Below are 19,087 nucleotides of genomic sequence, written 5' to 3'. Positions count from 1 at the left end.
TACCTGAAAATTATCCCTTCTTTGACGGGATAAGTCCACAGATTCTCAGTATGGGTCATCACTAAGGCTAGGATTTTGTCATGGTTATTTTTAGTGAATGTCATGGACAGGTCACAGGCAATAAACAAAAATTCATGAAAGCCATGACCTGTCTGTGCCTTTTGCTGCTGCGGCTCCATGGTTTTCCCCGGCCACTGTTGTGGCTGGGAGCTGTGAGGTTCCCCCTCTGCCTGCGGAAGCTGCAGAGGGGCCCCCTCCGCCCCCGGCAGCTGGGAGCTGCAGGGTGACCATATTTCCCAAAGAGAAAATGGGACACCCCAGCCACTCGCCCGAGGTGTGTTCCCTCCAACCCCCCGTAAGGCTGTCGCCCACTGCTGGAACCCTAAGGAAGGCCCCCTCAGGAGTCTGTCACCTTGCCAGGGCCGCGCTGGCTGCCAGCTCCAGAGTCCCGCAGCCCATGCACTGAAGCGGAGCATGGCATGGAGGTCTCTGGAAGTCTCGGATTATGGGACTTCCATGACCTCCGTGACATAAATGTAGCCTTAGTCATCGCTAGTTTGTAACCACAGGGGGCAGAACTAGCCCCACCTTCCAAAGACTCCCTTAGTTACAAGATGCTTCCAAAGCTAAGCCCTCTGGACTGTGAAACAAAAAAGGAGTTTCTCATCCTGCATCAGTACCTTGCAAAAAAAATACTTGACAAGAAACATGAACAACAAGAAAGATTTTAACTTCTGCAGAGAACTTTAACCACAAGTTTGACAGATTTCTCTTAATGGATTTCCAGGGGAGGGCTCTGTCTGTGGACCTATCCCTTTCAAGAAGGGAACATTTTCAGGTAAGCAACCACAAATTCTCCCATTCTCTCTCCAGGCAAGGTCCACAGATCCTCAATACAGGATTTTCTGAGCAGTGACAAAATTCCTTGGGAGGGAACAAAATGTCACTCAGAGAAAGGATTCTCTTACTCTAAGGAATTGCCACACCATGCAGGCCCTACCTGCCTAAAGGTTGCATCAGCTGAAGGCTGAGTATCTGTGTTGTAAAACTTGGTAAATGTATGCAGGAATGACCAGTTCTGCAGTTTTACAGATTGCCTCATAAGGGGCCTGCGCTTTCTCAATCCATGATGCCATCTCCACTCGTGCTGAGTGAGCTCTTCTTTTCACTGGAGGATTGAGATCTTTTGCTCCATACACACTGGCATATACACTGTGAGACTGATAATCTATATGCTTTAGCACCTCTTTTCCTTGGATGAAATAAGACCAGGAAGGCTGTTCTTCTTAAGCTCTCAGTCCTTTTCAGGTAATCCTTTAAGGCTTGCTTGCATCCAACAAATACCACAGTTTCTCCTTTGGGTGAGAAGGATGTGGACAAAAGGAAAGCAATGAAAAATGCTTAATTGTGCTCAATGAAAAATAAAATTTACTTTTGGAATAAAGGTGAGAGCCATTCACAAAACCACCTTATCTTTGTGGAAGATGCCAAAGGATGGATCAGTTGCTAGAGCTCCCAACTCGGACACCCTTCTGGGCAAGCTGATGGGGATGAAAAAGGTTATTTTGATAGGTAGTGCAATGAAACTGATTTAATAAGTTCAAAGTGCACCTGCATTAAGGCATTGAGCACAATGTTCACATCCCAAGGCAGCGCTCTCTGCACCTTAGGAGGACCCAATAGCTGAACTGTTCTAATGAAGCGACACACATTCTTATGGTGGGAAACATAAGACTTTCTGGATACACTCAAAATTGTCGACAGTGCAGAAATGTGTACTTTTAAGGTATTCGCCTCCAACCTGACATAAAAACTGCCCTGTAAAAATTCCAGAACATAAGACACTTTGGTTACATGCTGCTGAATATGTCTCTTTCTGTGTGAATTTAGCCAAATCCTTGAATAAGACCTGTTTCTTTACTTTCTCCTAGATGCCAACAGAGTTTTGACAAGACCAGCAGAGTACCCTTTCATTTTAGAAACTTCCTTTCAAATGCCAAGCTGCTAGATTTGACTTGCTTGGATCTTGGTGAAGAACTGGTTCCCGAGATAACAAATCTGGCCTCGGATTCAGGAAAAATGGTGACTCTCACTGACATGTCCACCAGGGCAGGAAGCCAAAGCCTCCTGGGCCAATGCGGAGCCACTAAGATCACTAAGATCACTCCCATTTCCTCCTTTCTAATTTTCTGTATTACCCTGGTGGTGATGGGCACTAGGGAAACTAGGGGGACGAACTTGAAGGGGAAAGGAGTCCAGGAGAGCTGGCTGTATTTCAAGGAATCCCTGTTGAGGTTACAGGGACAAACCATCCCGATGAGTCGAAAAAATAGTAAATATGGCAGGCGACCAGCTTGGCTTAATGGTGAAATCCTAGCGGATCTTAAACATAAAAAAGAAGCTTACAAGAAGTGGAAGGTTGGACATATGACCAGGGAAGAGTATAAAAATATTGCTCGGGCATGTAGGAATGTTATCAGGAGGGCCAAATCGCACCTGGAGCTGCAGCTAGCCAGAGATGTCAAGAGTAACAAGAAGGGTTTCTTCAGGTATGTTGGCAACAAGAAGAAAGCCAAGGAATGTGTGGGCCCCTTACTGAATGAGGGAGGCAACCTAGTGACAGAGGATGTGGAAAAAGCTAATGTACTCAATGCTTTTTTTGCCTCTGTTTTCACTAACAAGGTCAGCTCCCAGACTGCTGCGCTGGGCATCACAAAATGCGGAAGAGATGGCCAGCCCTCTGTGGAGATAGAGGCGGTTAGGGACTATTTAGAAAAGCTGGACGTGCACAAGTCCATGGGGCCGGACGAGTTGCATCCGAGAGTGCTGAAGGAATTGGCGGCTGTGATTGCAGAGCCACTGGCCATTATCTTTGAAAACTCGTGGCGAACCGGGGAAGTCCCGGATGACTGGAAAAAGGCTAATGTAGTGCCAATCTTTAAAAAAGGGAAGAAGGAAGATCCTGGGAACTACAGGCCAGTCAGCCTCACCTCAGTCCCTGGAAAGATCATGGAGCAGGTCCTCAAAGAATCAATCCCGAAGCACTTGCATGAGAGGAAAGTGATCAGGAACAGCCAGCATGGATTCACCAAGGGAAGGTCATGCCTGACTAATCTAATCGCCTTTTATGATGGTTCTGTGGATGAAGGGAAAGCAGTGGATGTATTGTTTCTTGACTTTAGCAAAGCTTTTGACACGGTCTCCCATAGTATTCTTGTCAGCAAGTTAAGGAAGTATGGGCTGGATGAATGCACTTTAAGGTGGGTAGAAAGCTGGCTAAATTGTCGGGCTCAACGGGTAGTGATCAATGGCTCCATGTCTAGTTGGCAGCCGGTATCAAGTGGAGTGCCCCAAGGGTCGGTCCTGGGGCCGGTTTTATTCAATATCTTCATAAATGATCTGGAGGATGGTGTGGATTGCACTCTCAGCAAATTTGCGGATGATACTAAACTGGGAGGAGTGGTAGATACGCTGGAGGGGAGGGATAGGATACAGAAGGACCTAGACCAATTGGAAGATTGGGCCAAAAGGAATCTGATGAGGTTCAATAAGGATAAGTGCAGGGTCCTGCACTTAGGACGGAAGAACCCAATGCACAGCTACAGACTAGGGACCGAATGGCTAGGCAGCAGTTCTGCGGAAAAGGACCTAGGGGTGACAGTGGACGAGAAGCTGGATATGAGTCAGCAGTGTGCCCTTGTTGCCAAGAAGGCCAATGGCATTTTGGGATGTATAAGTAGGGGCATAGCGAGCAGATCGAGGGACGTGATCGTTCCCCTCTATTCGACATTGGTGAGGCCTCATCTGGAGTACTGTGTCCAGTTTTGGGCCCCACACTTCAAGAAGGATGTGGATAAATTGGAGAGAGTCCAGCGAAGGGCAACAAAAATGATTAGGGGACTGGAACACATGAGTTATGAGGAGAGGCTGAGGGAGCTGGGATTGTTTAGCCTGCAGAAGAGAAGAATGAGGGGGGATTTGATAGCTGCTTTCAACTACCTGAAAGGGGGTTCCAAAGAGGATGGCTCTAGACTGTTCTCAATGGTAGCAGATGACAGAACGAGGAGTAATGGTCTCAAGTTGCAGTGGGGGAGGTTTAGATTGGATATTAGGAAAAACTTTTTCACTAAGAGGGTGGTGAAACACTGGAATGCGTTACCTAGGGAGGTGGTAGAATCTCCTTCCTTAGAGGTTTTTAAGGTCAGGCTTGACAAAGCCCTGGCTGGGATGATTTAACTGGGAATTGGTCCTGCTTTGAGCAGGGGGTTGGACTAGATGACCTTCTGGGGTCCCTTCCAACCCTGATATTCTATGATTCTATGATTCTATGACTCATCCACAAATCCAGGGAATTCAGAACAAGCAACAAAATGGTCACTTTCTGTGATGGAAATATCAGAGAACAGGGAATCGACATCAGGAAGCCCGGGAGAGTCCTCATATGCATACTTGATCAGAACACTATCCCTGTGCAGGACACAATCACCCCTAGAACACTCAGAGTGCTGACTAATGCCCTTGGGCATCTCCTCAGGAGGGTAATTGCTGATCTAATCTTGTCCTATCTCTTGGCAGAAACATTTTGTGAGCCTCTGCATCTAGATGAACTAGGCACTGATATGGCTGAAGACCCTTTTCGGAATGTACTATAAATCCATGCTGTTGTAACATCTGAATTGTGGTTCAGGTTACTCAAGTGGACTCCTTCTTGGATGGGGCTCTTACTTAAATGTCAGCAAGGGAAGGGTACATCTGTGTCTCCTACTGTCTGTGAACAGCCACCAAAATGAGGAATTTTGTGAGCACCCAAGGCAAAAATGACTGTCTGAAAAGCAGCACTTTGTATTGAAAATGATTGGTCCCATGAGTAAGTTGCAAAACTCCCCTGTGCCCCTTGTGAACTGGCACATGAAGGTAGGCCTCCCTCAAGTCGACTGATGTAAGGTAATCATCCTGGCAGATCACTCCCACTATTGACTTCAAAGTGTCCATCTTGAACCTGGGCCTCCTTATTAACTTGTTCAGGTGCTTTTAATCCAACACAGCTCTGTCCTCCCCAGATCTCTTGGGTACCAGAAATAAGAATGAATATTGGCAGGAGAACATCACTGCCTTGGTGGCTCTCTCTATCACACTGATTTGCAAAAGATGATCTGTGGCCTTTGGTATATTCCGCCACTTTTGAGGATTTGAGAGTAGTTGAGAAGGGAGAAAACCATGATTTGGAATCTTCTGACACTTTTCTCGAACATCATCCAGGGCCCATCTGTCTGATGTTGAGAGGCCATTGGTCCTTGAATTTTAATAGCTTCCCCACCCCCAGTTCTTGCTTGCTCGACCCACCTGACCACAGTCAGGAGTTGTTCTAGTGTTAGAATTTGCACTATGGGAAGAGTGCTCTCTCCCCTTCCCGGGCTTAAACTTGTTCCATCTGACTTTTTGTAGCCTCACCTTCTGTCTTTAGAGGATTAGCCATGAAAAGGTTCTTAAGCCTGTAACAGAGCTGGCTATTCCTTTTCCTTCGTTTGGAATCAGGAAGTCCTGTAAGGTCTTTTTGATTTATCTGAGGACTCTGTCATGACTTTGTCTAATGGCTCCCCGAATTGCTAACCTCCTGAAAGTTTCAAAGCTGCTAATATGGTTTTGGCCTATCACTGGACTCCCTAGTAAGCCAAGAAGAGCTACATAACAGCTGCATGGTGCAGCCCTTTGTCTCAGTGGATCCCTTGTGGTACATGCACACTGCAGAAAATCCCAAACAAACAAATCAAACCCTATGGCAGAGAGTTTCAGAGTATGGGTCAACTGACTCAGGTTCACGGGGCTAAAAACAGCAGTGTTGATGTTCCCACTCAGGCTGCTGTCAGGGCTTTGAGACCCTCCCCCCTCACCAGGTTTCAGAGCCCGGGCTTCAGTTTAAGTGGGAACGTCTACACTGCTATTCTTAGCCCTGTCGTGTGGGCCCAAGTCAGTTGACCCAGACTTTAAGACTCTCTGCCATGGCGTGGTTTGTTGTGTTTTTCCCCCCCAGTGTAGACATACTCTTAGTGAGCCAGGCATAGCTACCTAACAGCTGCTTAGTGCCGGTCTTTGTCTGACTGCATCTCTTAATAAGCCAGACGGTACTACAGAAGAGCACAGCCGTGTTGCCTCACTGAATCCTAGGGTGAACAAGACAGGCTTCCAGAAGGGTTACCACCCCCTTGTTAGAGCAGGCAGAGTTAGTCAGTCAGATATAAGTGGTGAGCCAAGAGGCCCCTTACTGCCTGCTTGTTCCTCCATGTGTGCGCTGCTCTCCCTCTCAGTCCTCTACAGTCGGCTGTATGAGGCATGGTCGAGCATAGTGAGCAGAGTTGTGTTAGTCTAGCAGATGTGGCATGACCGACCTGCCCTATGAGCAGGGTTTGGTTGGTTTGGAAGTTGTAGCATGGTTGATCACAGCATAAGCAGTGTCTGGTTAGTCCAGGGAGTTTTGAGCCCCCTTTTCTGCCAATGTCTCTGTTCCTCTGATTGCATGTGAAGCGTTTAGCCATAGAGGCCTACCCGGACACATTACGCTGGAATCTCATCTTTTATTATGCTTATTCTTTCTATGTCTGAAAACCTCGAGACCAGAGCTTTTAGCTCTGGAGCCTTCTGGTGAGGAGTTAGAGGAACTGCTATCCCAGGAAGAAGAACAAGCCAATTGTCTAATTTTCTTGGACAATTTCTTGACTTCTTTCCCCCCTTCTTAATGTACTCCGTGATCTTCCTGCACAGGTCAGGTTGCAGTATCGGGGCCCAAAAATGCTAACACAGATTCAACTGATAATAGAGAAGAGTAAATCTTAGTTTACAACAGTAAAGCATCACAGGGTATTCGTGAGACCCTGAGTTCTAGTTCAGTGTAAATGGGAAAAAACCTGGAGCTGGAACGAAAACCGTACTTTTTTCGAAACTTAATACACAGAAAGGAAATGCTATACTGCTTTTGGCCTTCTTAGAGTTCATCCATTATGAAATGTTGTTTTACCCAACTACAATGCCAATGCAATGTCAAAACAAGGCACCCTTAGGTTATGCGACTGTAAAAAGCAAGCTCTCTCTCTTTTGAAAAATGTGACTATGGAGAATCATGGGAAAGTTATGCAAATCACTCCTGTGGCAGGCATGAACACCAGTTTGAAAAGCCTTTTGGCAGCTTTTGATTCTATTATAGCTTCCTCAAAACTTCATCTTTTATGTAATTTACATTAATTTACTGTGATGTTTCACTCTTTACACTTTACTATGGCGGGGGGGAATTTTGGGTAGAGGGTACATTTCCCTTAATTTTGGGGCAGCTTTATTAATCTAGACAGAATCAATCTATGACTTTATATAAATAACAACAATAATATGCATTTCTATATACTTTTCCCATCCAATGATCTCAAAGCATTTTACAAGCACTAGTGAATTAAGCCTCACGCCACCTCTGTGAGGCAGGGAAATACTGTTATTGTGTAATAAGTGGTCTCAGACTGACAGGGCCAGCATTAGAGGGTAGCAAGCAGGCTAACTGCCCAGGACTATAGGGGGCCCCGCATGGCAGGGGTTGTGCTTCAGCTTCAGAAATGTTGCAGAAATCTAATGTGTGAGCAGGTAAGGGAGGCAGGGTGGGGGCCCACTCCTTAGTTTCTGCCCTAGGCCCCGGTGAGTCCAAGGCCGGCCCTGCAGATTGAATACCAAGATGCAATTTAATCATAAAGTTCTGCTGAACTCAGAACTGGTAAAAGCATAGCTCATGCAGTTTATGAACACCAAGAAACCCCTGAGATTTAATTATCTTTGATATGCAGCCTGGAACTACATGCTGTTGTTTGGAATATGCTAAATGATTACAAAAGGTTTTTAGGTAGAAAAGAATGGAAGAAAAAATTATATGCTTCACTACCACTGAATATGATATCTACGAGGCAGAAAGAAAAGAAAAAATATAAATAAAAGCAGCTGTTTGCTGGAGGAGCAAGAGATATGACTGGTTGATGCTTGAAATAAATTCTAGTAGTCTCAGGAAGGTCACCACATTCACAATATGACAAACCAAAGCACACTAGTAACTGTAAAGTTAAGGCTGAAATACTGAGGCAAAGGGCCATATATCGCTTTCAAGCAGTATGTAGAGTCTCTTTTGGTAACAAATGGAGTTCTGCATGGGGGGGTCAAGCTCAATACATGTCTCTGACAGGGTGCAGGGCTACTACTAGTTTGCTGCTAGAAAACAGGATTAACCCAATTAAGCTTCTTCCTCCCCTGGCACAAAGTGCTCAAGGGCAGAAGACGAAGGGCTGGATGCTACAAACCAGAGAACCCAGGGAGGAGGACCGGAAACTCTTTAAGAGTAGGTTGCTGGGTGACAGAAGGCATTGGAGCTGCGGGCTGAGGTGATGGCTTGGACTGGGATTTCCTGGTTTGGATCTCTCATAATGTAATATTATTTTGCTGTAAGTAGTGCACTCTGAACACGTGGGGGAAACAGGTACAGGAGGAATACAAATGGCCAGACAGAAGTCTGTGGGTTGTTTGGTTGGTTTTTCCTGTTCTACCTAGCAAACCATTCTGCCTGTTTACAGTGGCCCTAAGTACTGCAGTGGTCTGAGATTAGTACATAATGTTGTGTCTTATACTGTATGTGTTGTGATTCCCACCATGCAAACAAGTTACCTATTGAAGGAGCAGCGAGCTAGGGATGCCTTTGCTTCCAATTACCTGATTTCTCTGTTTGTGTCACTGTTCTCCTGGGGCTGGAGTGAGGCAAGGAGTTCTCCAAGCCCATCTCCAGCCTTTCTATATCACCCTTTTCTTCCTTTTCCCTTGTAGGATGAAAGCAACCCTTCCTGTGATGAAAGGAGCACTGCAGATGCTTTCTTTGGTGTCTGTCAAAATCAAGTTTTGAATTGGCCAAAGCCTAAGAGTGGTGTTCCCTTCTGCACCCCTCCCAAAAATGTATGAGGGCTGGTCACTGCCATCCTGAGTGTCAGGGATTCAAGCTGAAAACTAGACCTTATTTAATCTGTGATTCCCCTTACTTTATTTGCCAACATAGAGTGTGGAAGAGAGCCATCCATGGAAGTATAAGGAGATGGAACTATAAGGCATAATGGAGATGCTGCAAAACCCACTGTTACGTGCATGACAAGTGTCATGGTGGGTCCTGCAATTCTGTAATAAAAAATGAAGGTGGTGCTGGAGTTTGTGGGGATGGCCGAGGGGGGTCAAACACCACACTACTGTCTTGAGATTTCCTGCAGTAATGCATTACATTAATTTCTTAAAGGTTCATCCAGATGGTGACTCCTGACTAAGGTATGGTAAAAAACTAAATATTTACTTCACCACATATTTGGTGCAGACATGGGCTTGATTCTGCTCTGGCATCATTTTTACACTGGTGTAAGTCCACTAAGCAGAATTACCCCAATTTACACTGATGTACAGGAGACCAGAATCAAGCCCCATGTCTGCACCAAATACATGGTGTAGTAAAGAGGCTAGGACCTATGTGTCTCTAATCAACATTTAAACATGCTATTACAACTTCAAAATCGTTACTTAATATTTGGGTTTTTAAAAGGGAGGGGAAGGGGATTTTGTGCATTTAACATAAGATAGCCCAACCCAGTTTTTTCTCAACAAAAGCATTTTCTCTAGAAGGAACTATTACATGCACTCAAATTGTCTATCAAACCATAACTGCTAATTAAGAACAAAAATGACTGTGAAATTGCAATATAGGAGCCATTTAATTTTACTGGAAATTCTAGGCCTTTACTGTCAGTGAAGTAACACCTCTCATCAGCCCTGCAGACACCAGCAATGAGTCACCTCTCCTTCTTTGGTTTTTTCCAATTAATGATGCAGACTGTTTTCATACACTTGCCACTGATTAACTATAGTTGACTGTTTTGTGGTTGTATTTGGTTATGCTACATATAATTCAGCAAACATGTCAGACAGTCAGAGTGCTACAGATGAGATTTTTTTATTCTGTTTGTTTGATGCTTTTTTATTCAAAGGTACTGTTTAATATTTGCAGTGAGAAACTTCAATATCAAATGAGAATCCCAAGAGGCTCTGTGTAAATATTCAACACCAAGAAATATCGCCTTCTCCCTTATTCATGTCACACCTGCAATTACTAGTAACAGCATGGCTGATTCGAGCGTTACGTGCCATCTAAATGTATAATGAAAAACAATGGCACTTGGGAATTATTTCCTCTAATACAGATTTAATTATTAATCAAAGCCATGATGTATACTAAATATTGGCAGAATTTCTTGACAGCTGCAGGACGTTTATAGTCCTTTTCATTAAAAAGATACTGGGATCAATTCTGCCCTCATTTACATCCATACACCTTCAAAGCAAATTTCAGCCATATATACTTTTTTTCTTCTCAGTATATTCATGGCTTTCCTTTCTTTTACCAATCAAGAGTTTTGCTGGGAAGTTTTTACTGTACTCATTAAGTTCTATATCACGTTTTACAAATAAATTACATCTATCCCTGTCATAAATATAAAGGGAAGGGTAACCACCTTCCTGTATACAGTGCTATAAAATCCCTCCTGGCCAGAGGCACAAAATCCTTTTACCTGTAAAGAGTTAAGAAGCTCAGCTAACCTGGCTGGCACCTGACCAAAAAGACCAATAAGGGGACAAGATACTTTCAAATCTGGGGGGCAGGGGGAAGGTTTTGGTCTGTCTGTTCTGTGTGCTTGCCGGACACAGATCAAGGAAGCAAGCAATCCAACTCCATTAGAATTAGTAAGTACTAGCAAGGGAATGCGTTAGTTTATTTATTTATATTTTTTGGCTTGTGATTTTCTCTGTGCTGAGAGGAAGGTGTATTGCTGGTTTTCTTTTTTGTAACTTTAAAGTTTTGCCCAGAGGAAAATCCTCTGTGTTTTTGAATCTGATTGCCCTGTAAGATTATCTTCCATTCTAATTTTACAGGGGTGCTTCTTTTACCTTTTTTCTTTCTAATAAAGTTCTGTTTCTTTTAGAATCTGATTGGGGTTTTTTTGGTGTGTACTAAAAAACGGTTTGTCTGTGCTCATCTTGTTTATTCTCAAGCCTCTCCACGAAAGGGGGTGCGGGGTTTTGGGGGGATATTAGGAGGGAGTAGGGACTCCAAGTGGTCCTTTCCCTGAGTTTGTCTAAACCACTTGATGATGGCAGCGTTACCTAATCCAAGGTACAAGGAAGAATTTGTGCCTTGGGGAGTTTTTAACCTAAGCTGGTAGAAATAAGCTTAGGGGGTCTTTCATGCGGGTCCCCATGTCTGTACCCTAGAGTTCAGAGTGGGAGGGAACCCTGAGAATCCCTTACATAGTTTTATATCTTAAAAAGTATTTTCAATAAAGAACACATAAGCACTTACCATTTCAGATAAGTGTTTTCACTGAAGCCAAATAAATAAAATGCTGTGAAAATATCACATAATTAATCCTCAGATCCATCCTTAACCTCCCTGTTGACAATAGTAACTGGTGCCAATTGTGGTGCTTAGTTTTGTAACACAGGAATACCAGGAATGAGACCACGATTATTTCATAGGCCATTTAACAGCCAACAGATTGACTCTGAATAATGGTTTAAAGATTGGATTTTTTTCATCCCTTTTAAATAAAACATAGTGACCACAAGGGACAACTTGATAACTTTTGGTTACATTGACTTTTAGTGGATTTTAGTTCGTAATCTAGAGTTTAAAGACTCTCTCTATGCTGCTAGCAATCACTTGAGATATTCAACAAACTTTAAATAAGTTTTCTGATTCGTTCCACTCCTAGAAGCCATAACAGCATCCTTCCCACAGGACATGTGTCATAAATATAAAGGGAAGGGTAAACCCCTTTGAAATCCCTCCTGGCCAGGGGAAAGCTCCTCTCACCTGTAAAGGGTTAAGAAGCTAAAGGTAACCTCGCTGGCACCTGACCAAAATGACCAATGAGGAGACAAGATACTTTCAAAAGCTGGGAGGAGGGAGAGAAACAAAGGGTTTGTGTGTCTGTCTGTAGTCGTTTTGGCCGGGGACAGAACAGGAATGGAGTCTTAGAACTTTTAGTAAGTAATCTAGCTAGGTATGTGTTAGATTATGATTTCTTTAAATGGCTGAGAAAAGAATTGTGCTGAATAGAATAACTATTTCTGTCTGTGTATCTTTTTTGTAACTTAAGGTTTTGCCTAGAGGGGTTCTCTATGTTTTTGAATCTAATTACCCTGTAAGATATATACCATCCTGATTTTACAGGGGGGATTTCTTTATTTCTATTTACTTCTATTTTTTATTAAAAGTCTTCTTGTAAAACACTGAATGCTTTTTCATTGTTCTCAGATCCAAGGGTTTGGGTTTGTGGTCACCTATGCAAATTGGTGAGGCTTTTTATCCAACATTTCCCAGGAAAGGGGGGGGTGCAAGTGTTGGGAGGATTGTTCATTGTTCTTAAGATCCAAGGGTCTGGGTCTGTAGTCACCTAGGCAAATTGGTGAGGCTTTTTACCAAACCTTGTCCAGGAAGTGGGGTGCAAGGTTTTGGGAAGTATTTTGGGGGGAAGGACGCGTCCAAACAGCTCTTCCCCAGTAACCAGTATTAGTTTGGTGGTGGTAGCGGCCATTCCAAGGATAACGGGGGTAATATTTTGTACCTTGGGGAAGTTTTGACCTAAGCTGGTAAAGATAAGCTTAGGAGGTTTTTCATGCAGGTCCCCACATCTGTACCCTAGAGTTCAGAGTGGGGGAGGAACCTTGACAACATGATATACATGTTATCCATTCATTATTACAGGATTTAACTTCACTTATGTAATCACTGATATCAAAGAGCCAAGTCTTGACGCAAACCCATGACTTCCAAATCTCCAGATTTATGTTGTGATCTTCAGTACCTGGACTTAGAAACCAAATATTCACCTCATATATAGTGCATGTAACAAACACCATTAAATTGTCTTTCTTCACTACTGCTAATTACACTACCTATGAACCTTGTATGTATCCTATTGCTAACTGCAAGGTGCATGATCATGTTAAGATCAATCTTATGAATAATGAAAATTGCTATTGAAAAAACTGAAAGTATTAGGTTAAAGGTATTGTCTATTAAAACATGGGTAAGGTGGGGAAGGAAATGTGCGGCACTGAAAGCTAATCAGGGAGAAAATTTAATTGTGTTTCTAAATGAGACTGACCCACAAGTCTGTTCAAAGTTCAAAATGATTTTTAATTAACTTTTACATTTGGAATTTAAACTAAATAGAAGCATATACTGCCTTTCTAAAAATAATACTAATATTATGTGCTTCTGTAGTGTCTGTCATTCAAAAATCAAAAAGTTCTTTTCAAACAAAAATGTATGAAACCTCACAACAAACCTGTAAGGTAGGTAACTATTGTCAGACCCATTTCATAGTTGGGTTAACTTAAATATAGATGTAAAGTGACTTCCAAAAGAAAATATAGCAAGTCTGTGGCAGAGCTGGGAATAGAAGACTCCTGTCTCCCAGTGCTCTTCTACCTATTAAACACACTGGGCTCAGTTAAGAATGAGCTATAAGGTGTAAAGTTAGAACCTCCTGCCGCTTATTATAGGGGAGTTAAATGGGTGTATGTATATAGCATTGCAAAGAGATCTCAAACAGGATTAAGGTCAATCGATTATACTATACAAATGCCTCATAAACACATTATAAATTGGTCTGTGCTGAACACAAGTTAATTATCATCCTGTAAAAATAAGACAAACATTTAGAGCAGTGAGGGATTCTAAGTGATGACAAATTACTGCAAAATAGCTAATTACATTGGTTGAATCATTCTGTTTCTCATAGGAATTTTAAACAGTAAAAATATTATGCACTTTTAATGAATATCAGGCTTATTCTATAATTTTAAGCTTTGGCAAGGTTGGTAATGGCTCTCCAGGTCTATAAAACAATGCAGTATCTCAAATAAAGTGAATCATCTTCCTCTTTCCTTCCATCTGTTAGTGTCCCTTAAGATTTTATCCTTAGCCTCTACACTGTCTTTCCTTCATGATCTTGTCTGCTCTTATGGTTTCAACTACAGCCTTGATGAGGATGATTCTCAAATCTCTGTTTCTTATAACTGCATGCCTTCTGTTCAGTTCCTCATCTCTAGGTGTCTTTCTAACACCTCCTCTTGTGTGTCCAGCTACCATTACAAACTCTCCAAAATGGAACTTTTTCATCTTTCCTTTCAATACTTCTCCACTCTGTCTCTTCTCTATCTGCACTGAAAACACGATTAAGAATTTGTGTGCTACAAACTGAGAAACAACCTGTATTAGTTTTTATGAATATGGTGCATGACTCTCCTCATTTATGAGGGAGTTGGAGTTAGATCAAAAGGCATTGTTAAAAGAACCAAGCAGGGACAGTAAAATAATAGACTAGATAAGGAACATCCCACCCAACAGTAAAACACAGTAGCCAGGCTTATAGCCATGAAGAGGTGATGCCTCTGTCCCAACCCTAGTGACATTGCTGTTTGGCCAAGGCTGATGAGAGAAAAACCAAAGGGAAACCCAAAGCCATTACTGGAGCATAGGCCTAGAAAAGGGAGGAGGGTTAGGTGAGAGAGGTGAGGCTGCCCAGGGAGAATCATTGAAAGCTGATAGGCTAAGGGGTACACAGAGACCATCTATTTTTCCTAGCCAGAGAGGGGAATTAGCTGTGCTGACAGGAACCTCCAAAAGCTGGTGAGGAACGATGAAGGTGTAGGTCAGAGCAATGTGTCTAGCTTGTTTATTGTTTTTACCTTTTGCTTTATGTGCTTTTGTACCTCTGGGGAAACAAATGAATAATACTTTGTTTTGAAGACCCTGTTTTGAGTTGCTTTAATCAACTCCCTGGTCGCAGGTTCCCAGAGTGAAAGGGCTTACAGGTTCCAAACGCAGTTCAGCCTATGTCATTAACCTGGCTGGGAACCAGGAAAGCTGCAACCCAGTGACCCAGTCCCAGAGTGGTTGGATTGCGTGGTTCTGCCTGGAGTGAAGTGCAGGAAGCCAGCCCTGTTACCTAACAGGTGCAGTTGAGAGGGAGGGACTAAAAAAGGTCCAAGGTGCAGTTCTTCCTGTAACCATGACACTTTGTCTCCCAGATTTACAATCACAGTGGTATCTTTCCACTTTTCCTCATATACTTGTCTCTACTAAGCATGCCCCCTTTTTCTCTGTAATATAGCCATCCTCTTTTCATTCTTCCCTATTCCCTGAAAACCCTGTCCAGTTCTTGTGCATCATTATCTTGTCTGTTTTAAACTTCTTCTCTAGACCTTCCCACCTCTCCCATCTTTTCTCTCCAATCAAATCCATCTAGTGCTTCTAAAATCATTCTTCTCTCCTGCCACTCCAACAAAATTGCTGCCCTCTGAGAAAGCCCATGAAAGGGATTCAATCTGTATTCAAGTTTCATGTCCTAGTCTTCACAGCGTTACATAATCTTGGCCCCATCTGTATATTGGATCTCATTTTGTATGCTATTCCTGAACCTCTTTCCTTACTGCTCCCTTCATTGTTCTTCTTGTACTCATGGCTATTCATTTCTATCACATTGCTCCTGTGCGAAGAACAATCGCAAACTCCCTGACCTCCAGCAAGCCCTCCTTCTGCTCCTTGCTCCAGGAAAGTTTGCTACCTTCTTCGCCACCCAAATCCTCCTCCCATCTTCTCTTACTTGAGCTAGAGTTCCATGGCTCATCATGTCTTTGGCTTGTATAGCTTAGACTGTAAGCTCTTCAGAGTTTACAAAGAATAAATACTAACCCAAGACCCCAGTCCAACCAATCTGTTCTTATGCTTTTTACATTTACACTTTCTGAAGGCTAATTTCCATTCTCAGTAGAATCATTGCCTTTGGTGGAAGTAATTTATTTCTATAAACACAATAAGAGGATTAGACAACAGAGGTGAAAAAATAGTCTGTACTTTTAAAGTTGGAAAATTTCTACATATATAGGTATGGCAGGTGGCTCTGTAAAGGTTAAGCAACCTTTACCCAGCTGCTTGGTGGTGTAAGCAGCCTTTTGGTTCTTTCTGTATTTTATCAAAGGGCTTTCAGCTGAAAAAGAATCAACTACCCAACTCTCTTATGGCTATTTTCACTGTACAGCACTGTAAGCAGAGTAAATCGCATGGTAGATGCCACATGATACAACGACTGAATATTTCGAAAGGAACAATAGCCAGATTAGAGATCTGTAATCAGTTCTGACTGCAGATGAACTCACATGTAATTTAACTAAATCGATTGTGTTTAAAAATGCAGATTTGTGGCGGCTGTTACAGGCATACTACTTAGTGCCCTACACACCACCAGTGATGTGTTCATTATAAAACTCAGAGATTAGATTGATAGAGATAAGCAGATGACTGTTACATCTAAGATTAAATTTATAGGGTTTATCTCACTCCTATTTAAGTCAACAGAAGTCTTGTCATTGACTTCATCACAAATTGGATCAGACCCATAGTGAATGAGCACTCAGGGAATGTTTTAGTAGACCAAAAATGTCCACATTAGTTAGATTCACTCATTTCCACCTTACTTAACATATCCAGATCATGCTAAAATAAACTAGTGCTTTACATGAAGCTGGGAGATAAACAGTTAATCTGTGTAGCAAAAGGATATGAATAAAATTGTCATCCAAGTTGCAGACTGCTGCTTGGAGTTGATCTTCTAATTGCATCAGTTTCTCACTTATTGCTTCACATTTTTCACCAAGTTCTGCAGAAAATACGTGGCAGTCCTAGGAGTTGAAAAAGAAAAGAAAATGTGATTGCTATTTATTCCATTAGTACAGTTCAAATTCATGGCAAATTAAGGATAAAATAAATATTTTTAAAACAGTAAGACTGGATGGTTCAGGGAACTGGTAACAGGATGCTGTGCCTTGCATTGCTAGGTCACTCGTTCAAACCATGCTCCCATTTATACTGACTGAAAGCTGTTATCGTATGATGATTTGGTGACCTATGTGAAATTAAATGACCTGTGGTCTCAATCCATCCCCAAGCAGCAAAATAAGTCATGATAATTGTCATACTCAGCAGGGAATTAAATGGTCACTGAGATTGAACTGCCCTCTCACTCCCCAAAGTGGTCCCAGCCCTTCAGTGAAGGGGAATCTTGCATGGCCCACGCTGTTCATGTTCTATGGTTAAACAGACTATAGTCTCTAGGGGTACAATTTTCAAAACCATCAAAGTCCTATTTTTCAAAAGTGACTTAGACATTTAGGTCCAGTGACTTTCAATGAGACTTTCTAAGTGCCTAAGTTGCTTTTGAAAACATGACTTGGGTTCCTAAGTCACTGGTATTTTTCAAAATTTTACCTGAAGGCTATAAATGTTGACATCTCTTTCAAGCACTAAATTTGCTACTTTTTTTTGAAAAGACAAAAATCTGGCTAAAGTGTTGAGAGACTTTGCTTGAATAATTCAGAATTTTGGGCGGGTTTGACATATGTGCCATTATTTAATGTTTTCACCTTAAGAACACTGAACATGAATTTATCTAATATAATAACTTTAATTTTGTTGGTTTAGACTAACAGTATTCTGCTATTGCATTACAAAGGAAAGCAAGAAAATATAAGTTTAAAAAACTAGTCGTTTCCCACAATTTTTATTTCAATCACAGCACATTTTAAAATGTGTAGTACTACTTCTACTTACAAATTTTGCAATTAACCAGGTTTAGAATATTCACTATAGATATTTTCATTTGAATATTTCCTTGCAGTGTCATTCCTCGTTAGGTGAATGGCAAATTGGCAAATGATTATTTTGGGGAAAAAAAGTTCTAAAATTAATTGTAATAGTGAGACACGAAAAAGGCAATTTTGCTATTTTAATCTACACCTGCATCTACACTGGGTGATATGGCCAGACTCAGGGAAAGCCAGGTATATGTAAATGGGTGATTAGGTACCAGATCTGAATTTCCATGACCACAGTATTTCGACAACCATGGTCAATCACTAACAGGTCAGCCTGAACTATTCTTCTCTTGCTGCATCCCCTACAAATTCATCCAAACAGGTGATGTTAATTTTACACATGCAGCTAGTGTCCTGAGTCTTATATGAGCCTCAGAATCCAAAATGCCAGCTGCTCTGATGCTTCCTTTAAACCAGGGCAAAGGATTCTGGGGCATATTCAGAAACCCAAGCATTCACTAAAATAATAAGTTAAACCAGAAATGTCTTCTTTGAGGAAAAATACAGCCGAGTGGGTGGGCTGGGGCAGGGAGCAACTGAGACAAGCTGGGGTGACCAAATAGCTTCACTGCCTGGCTCACCAAGGTAGGCAGGGCTTCTCTTAAGAAGCATGTATGTTCTTCGCTGGGATGTGCTATCCAGTGTGAAGTATTCTGATTCCCAACTGTACTGGTTCTGTGGATCTTTGGAGCATTGACATAGTCATCCATGGTGTAACAGTGAATTTACACCAGTGATTAATTTGGCCCATTGCTTTTAAATTCAAAGGCAGGTGGGGAGAAGGCGGCCTCTCTCTATATTGACTGTAAATGTCCTTGTTTTAGAACGGGGTAAAGAAAATGAGTCATCCATCTAGCTGGTAAATTGTTATTCAGTACACCAGCAAGCTCTTGTATGTTTTTTAGGGAGAGGGATAACCTGAGCAATTTACACAACTGGAAGGCTATTAGAGAATAGCTCTGTGAGAGGCATACAAGAAAAGATTGTAGTATTCTAAATAAACAGGCTCCAAGGAGAGACTGCTGAATTGGAATTAATTTGCAAACTGGATACAATTAACTTAGGCTTGAATAGAGACTGGGAGTGGATGGGTCATTACACAAAGTAAAACTATTTCCCCATGTTTATCCCCCACTGTTCCTCAGACGTTCTTGTCAACTGCTGGAAATGGCCCACCTTGATTATCACTACAAAAAGCTCCCCACCCCCCCACTCTCCTGCTGGTAATAGCTCACCTTAAGTGATCACTCTCTTTGAGCTATAACTCACGAAAGCTTATGCTCAAATAAATTGGTTAGTCTCTAAGGTGCCGCAAGTA

The 19,087-nt window shown here is 42.2% G+C and overlaps 1 protein-coding gene and 1 long non-coding RNA gene across 4 annotated transcripts in view; one reads left to right on the top strand and one right to left on the bottom strand.

Annotated features, from left to right (window-relative positions):
- The window catches only part of DISC1 (DISC1 scaffold protein), a 363,689-nt gene that overhangs the window by 2,184 nt on the left and 342,418 nt on the right, over positions 1-19,087 (bottom strand). For 2 of the 3 annotated variants that reach the window (XM_084624148.1, XM_084624149.1), the window contains one exon: positions 16,681-16,797. In XM_084624148.1, the coding sequence (XP_084480274.1) occupies positions 16,681-16,797 (117 nt within the window). Of the gene's footprint in view, positions 1-16,680; positions 16,798-19,087 lie in introns of those variants that run through there. The other variant, XR_014710969.1, reaches the window with a different exon arrangement.
- The window catches only part of LOC311518383, a 78,120-nt gene that overhangs the window by 20,337 nt on the left and 38,696 nt on the right, over positions 1-19,087 (top strand). The window lies entirely within an intron of this gene.

The sequence above is a fragment of the Lepidochelys olivacea genome, assembly GCF_965140295.1.
Source record: "Lepidochelys olivacea isolate rLepOli2 genome assembly, chromosome: 3".
Classification (NCBI taxonomy): domain Eukaryota; kingdom Metazoa; phylum Chordata; order Testudines; family Cheloniidae; genus Lepidochelys; species Lepidochelys olivacea.
The sequence above is the reverse complement of the archived record's forward strand: the minus strand, read 5'-3'. Positions and strand labels throughout refer to the sequence as shown.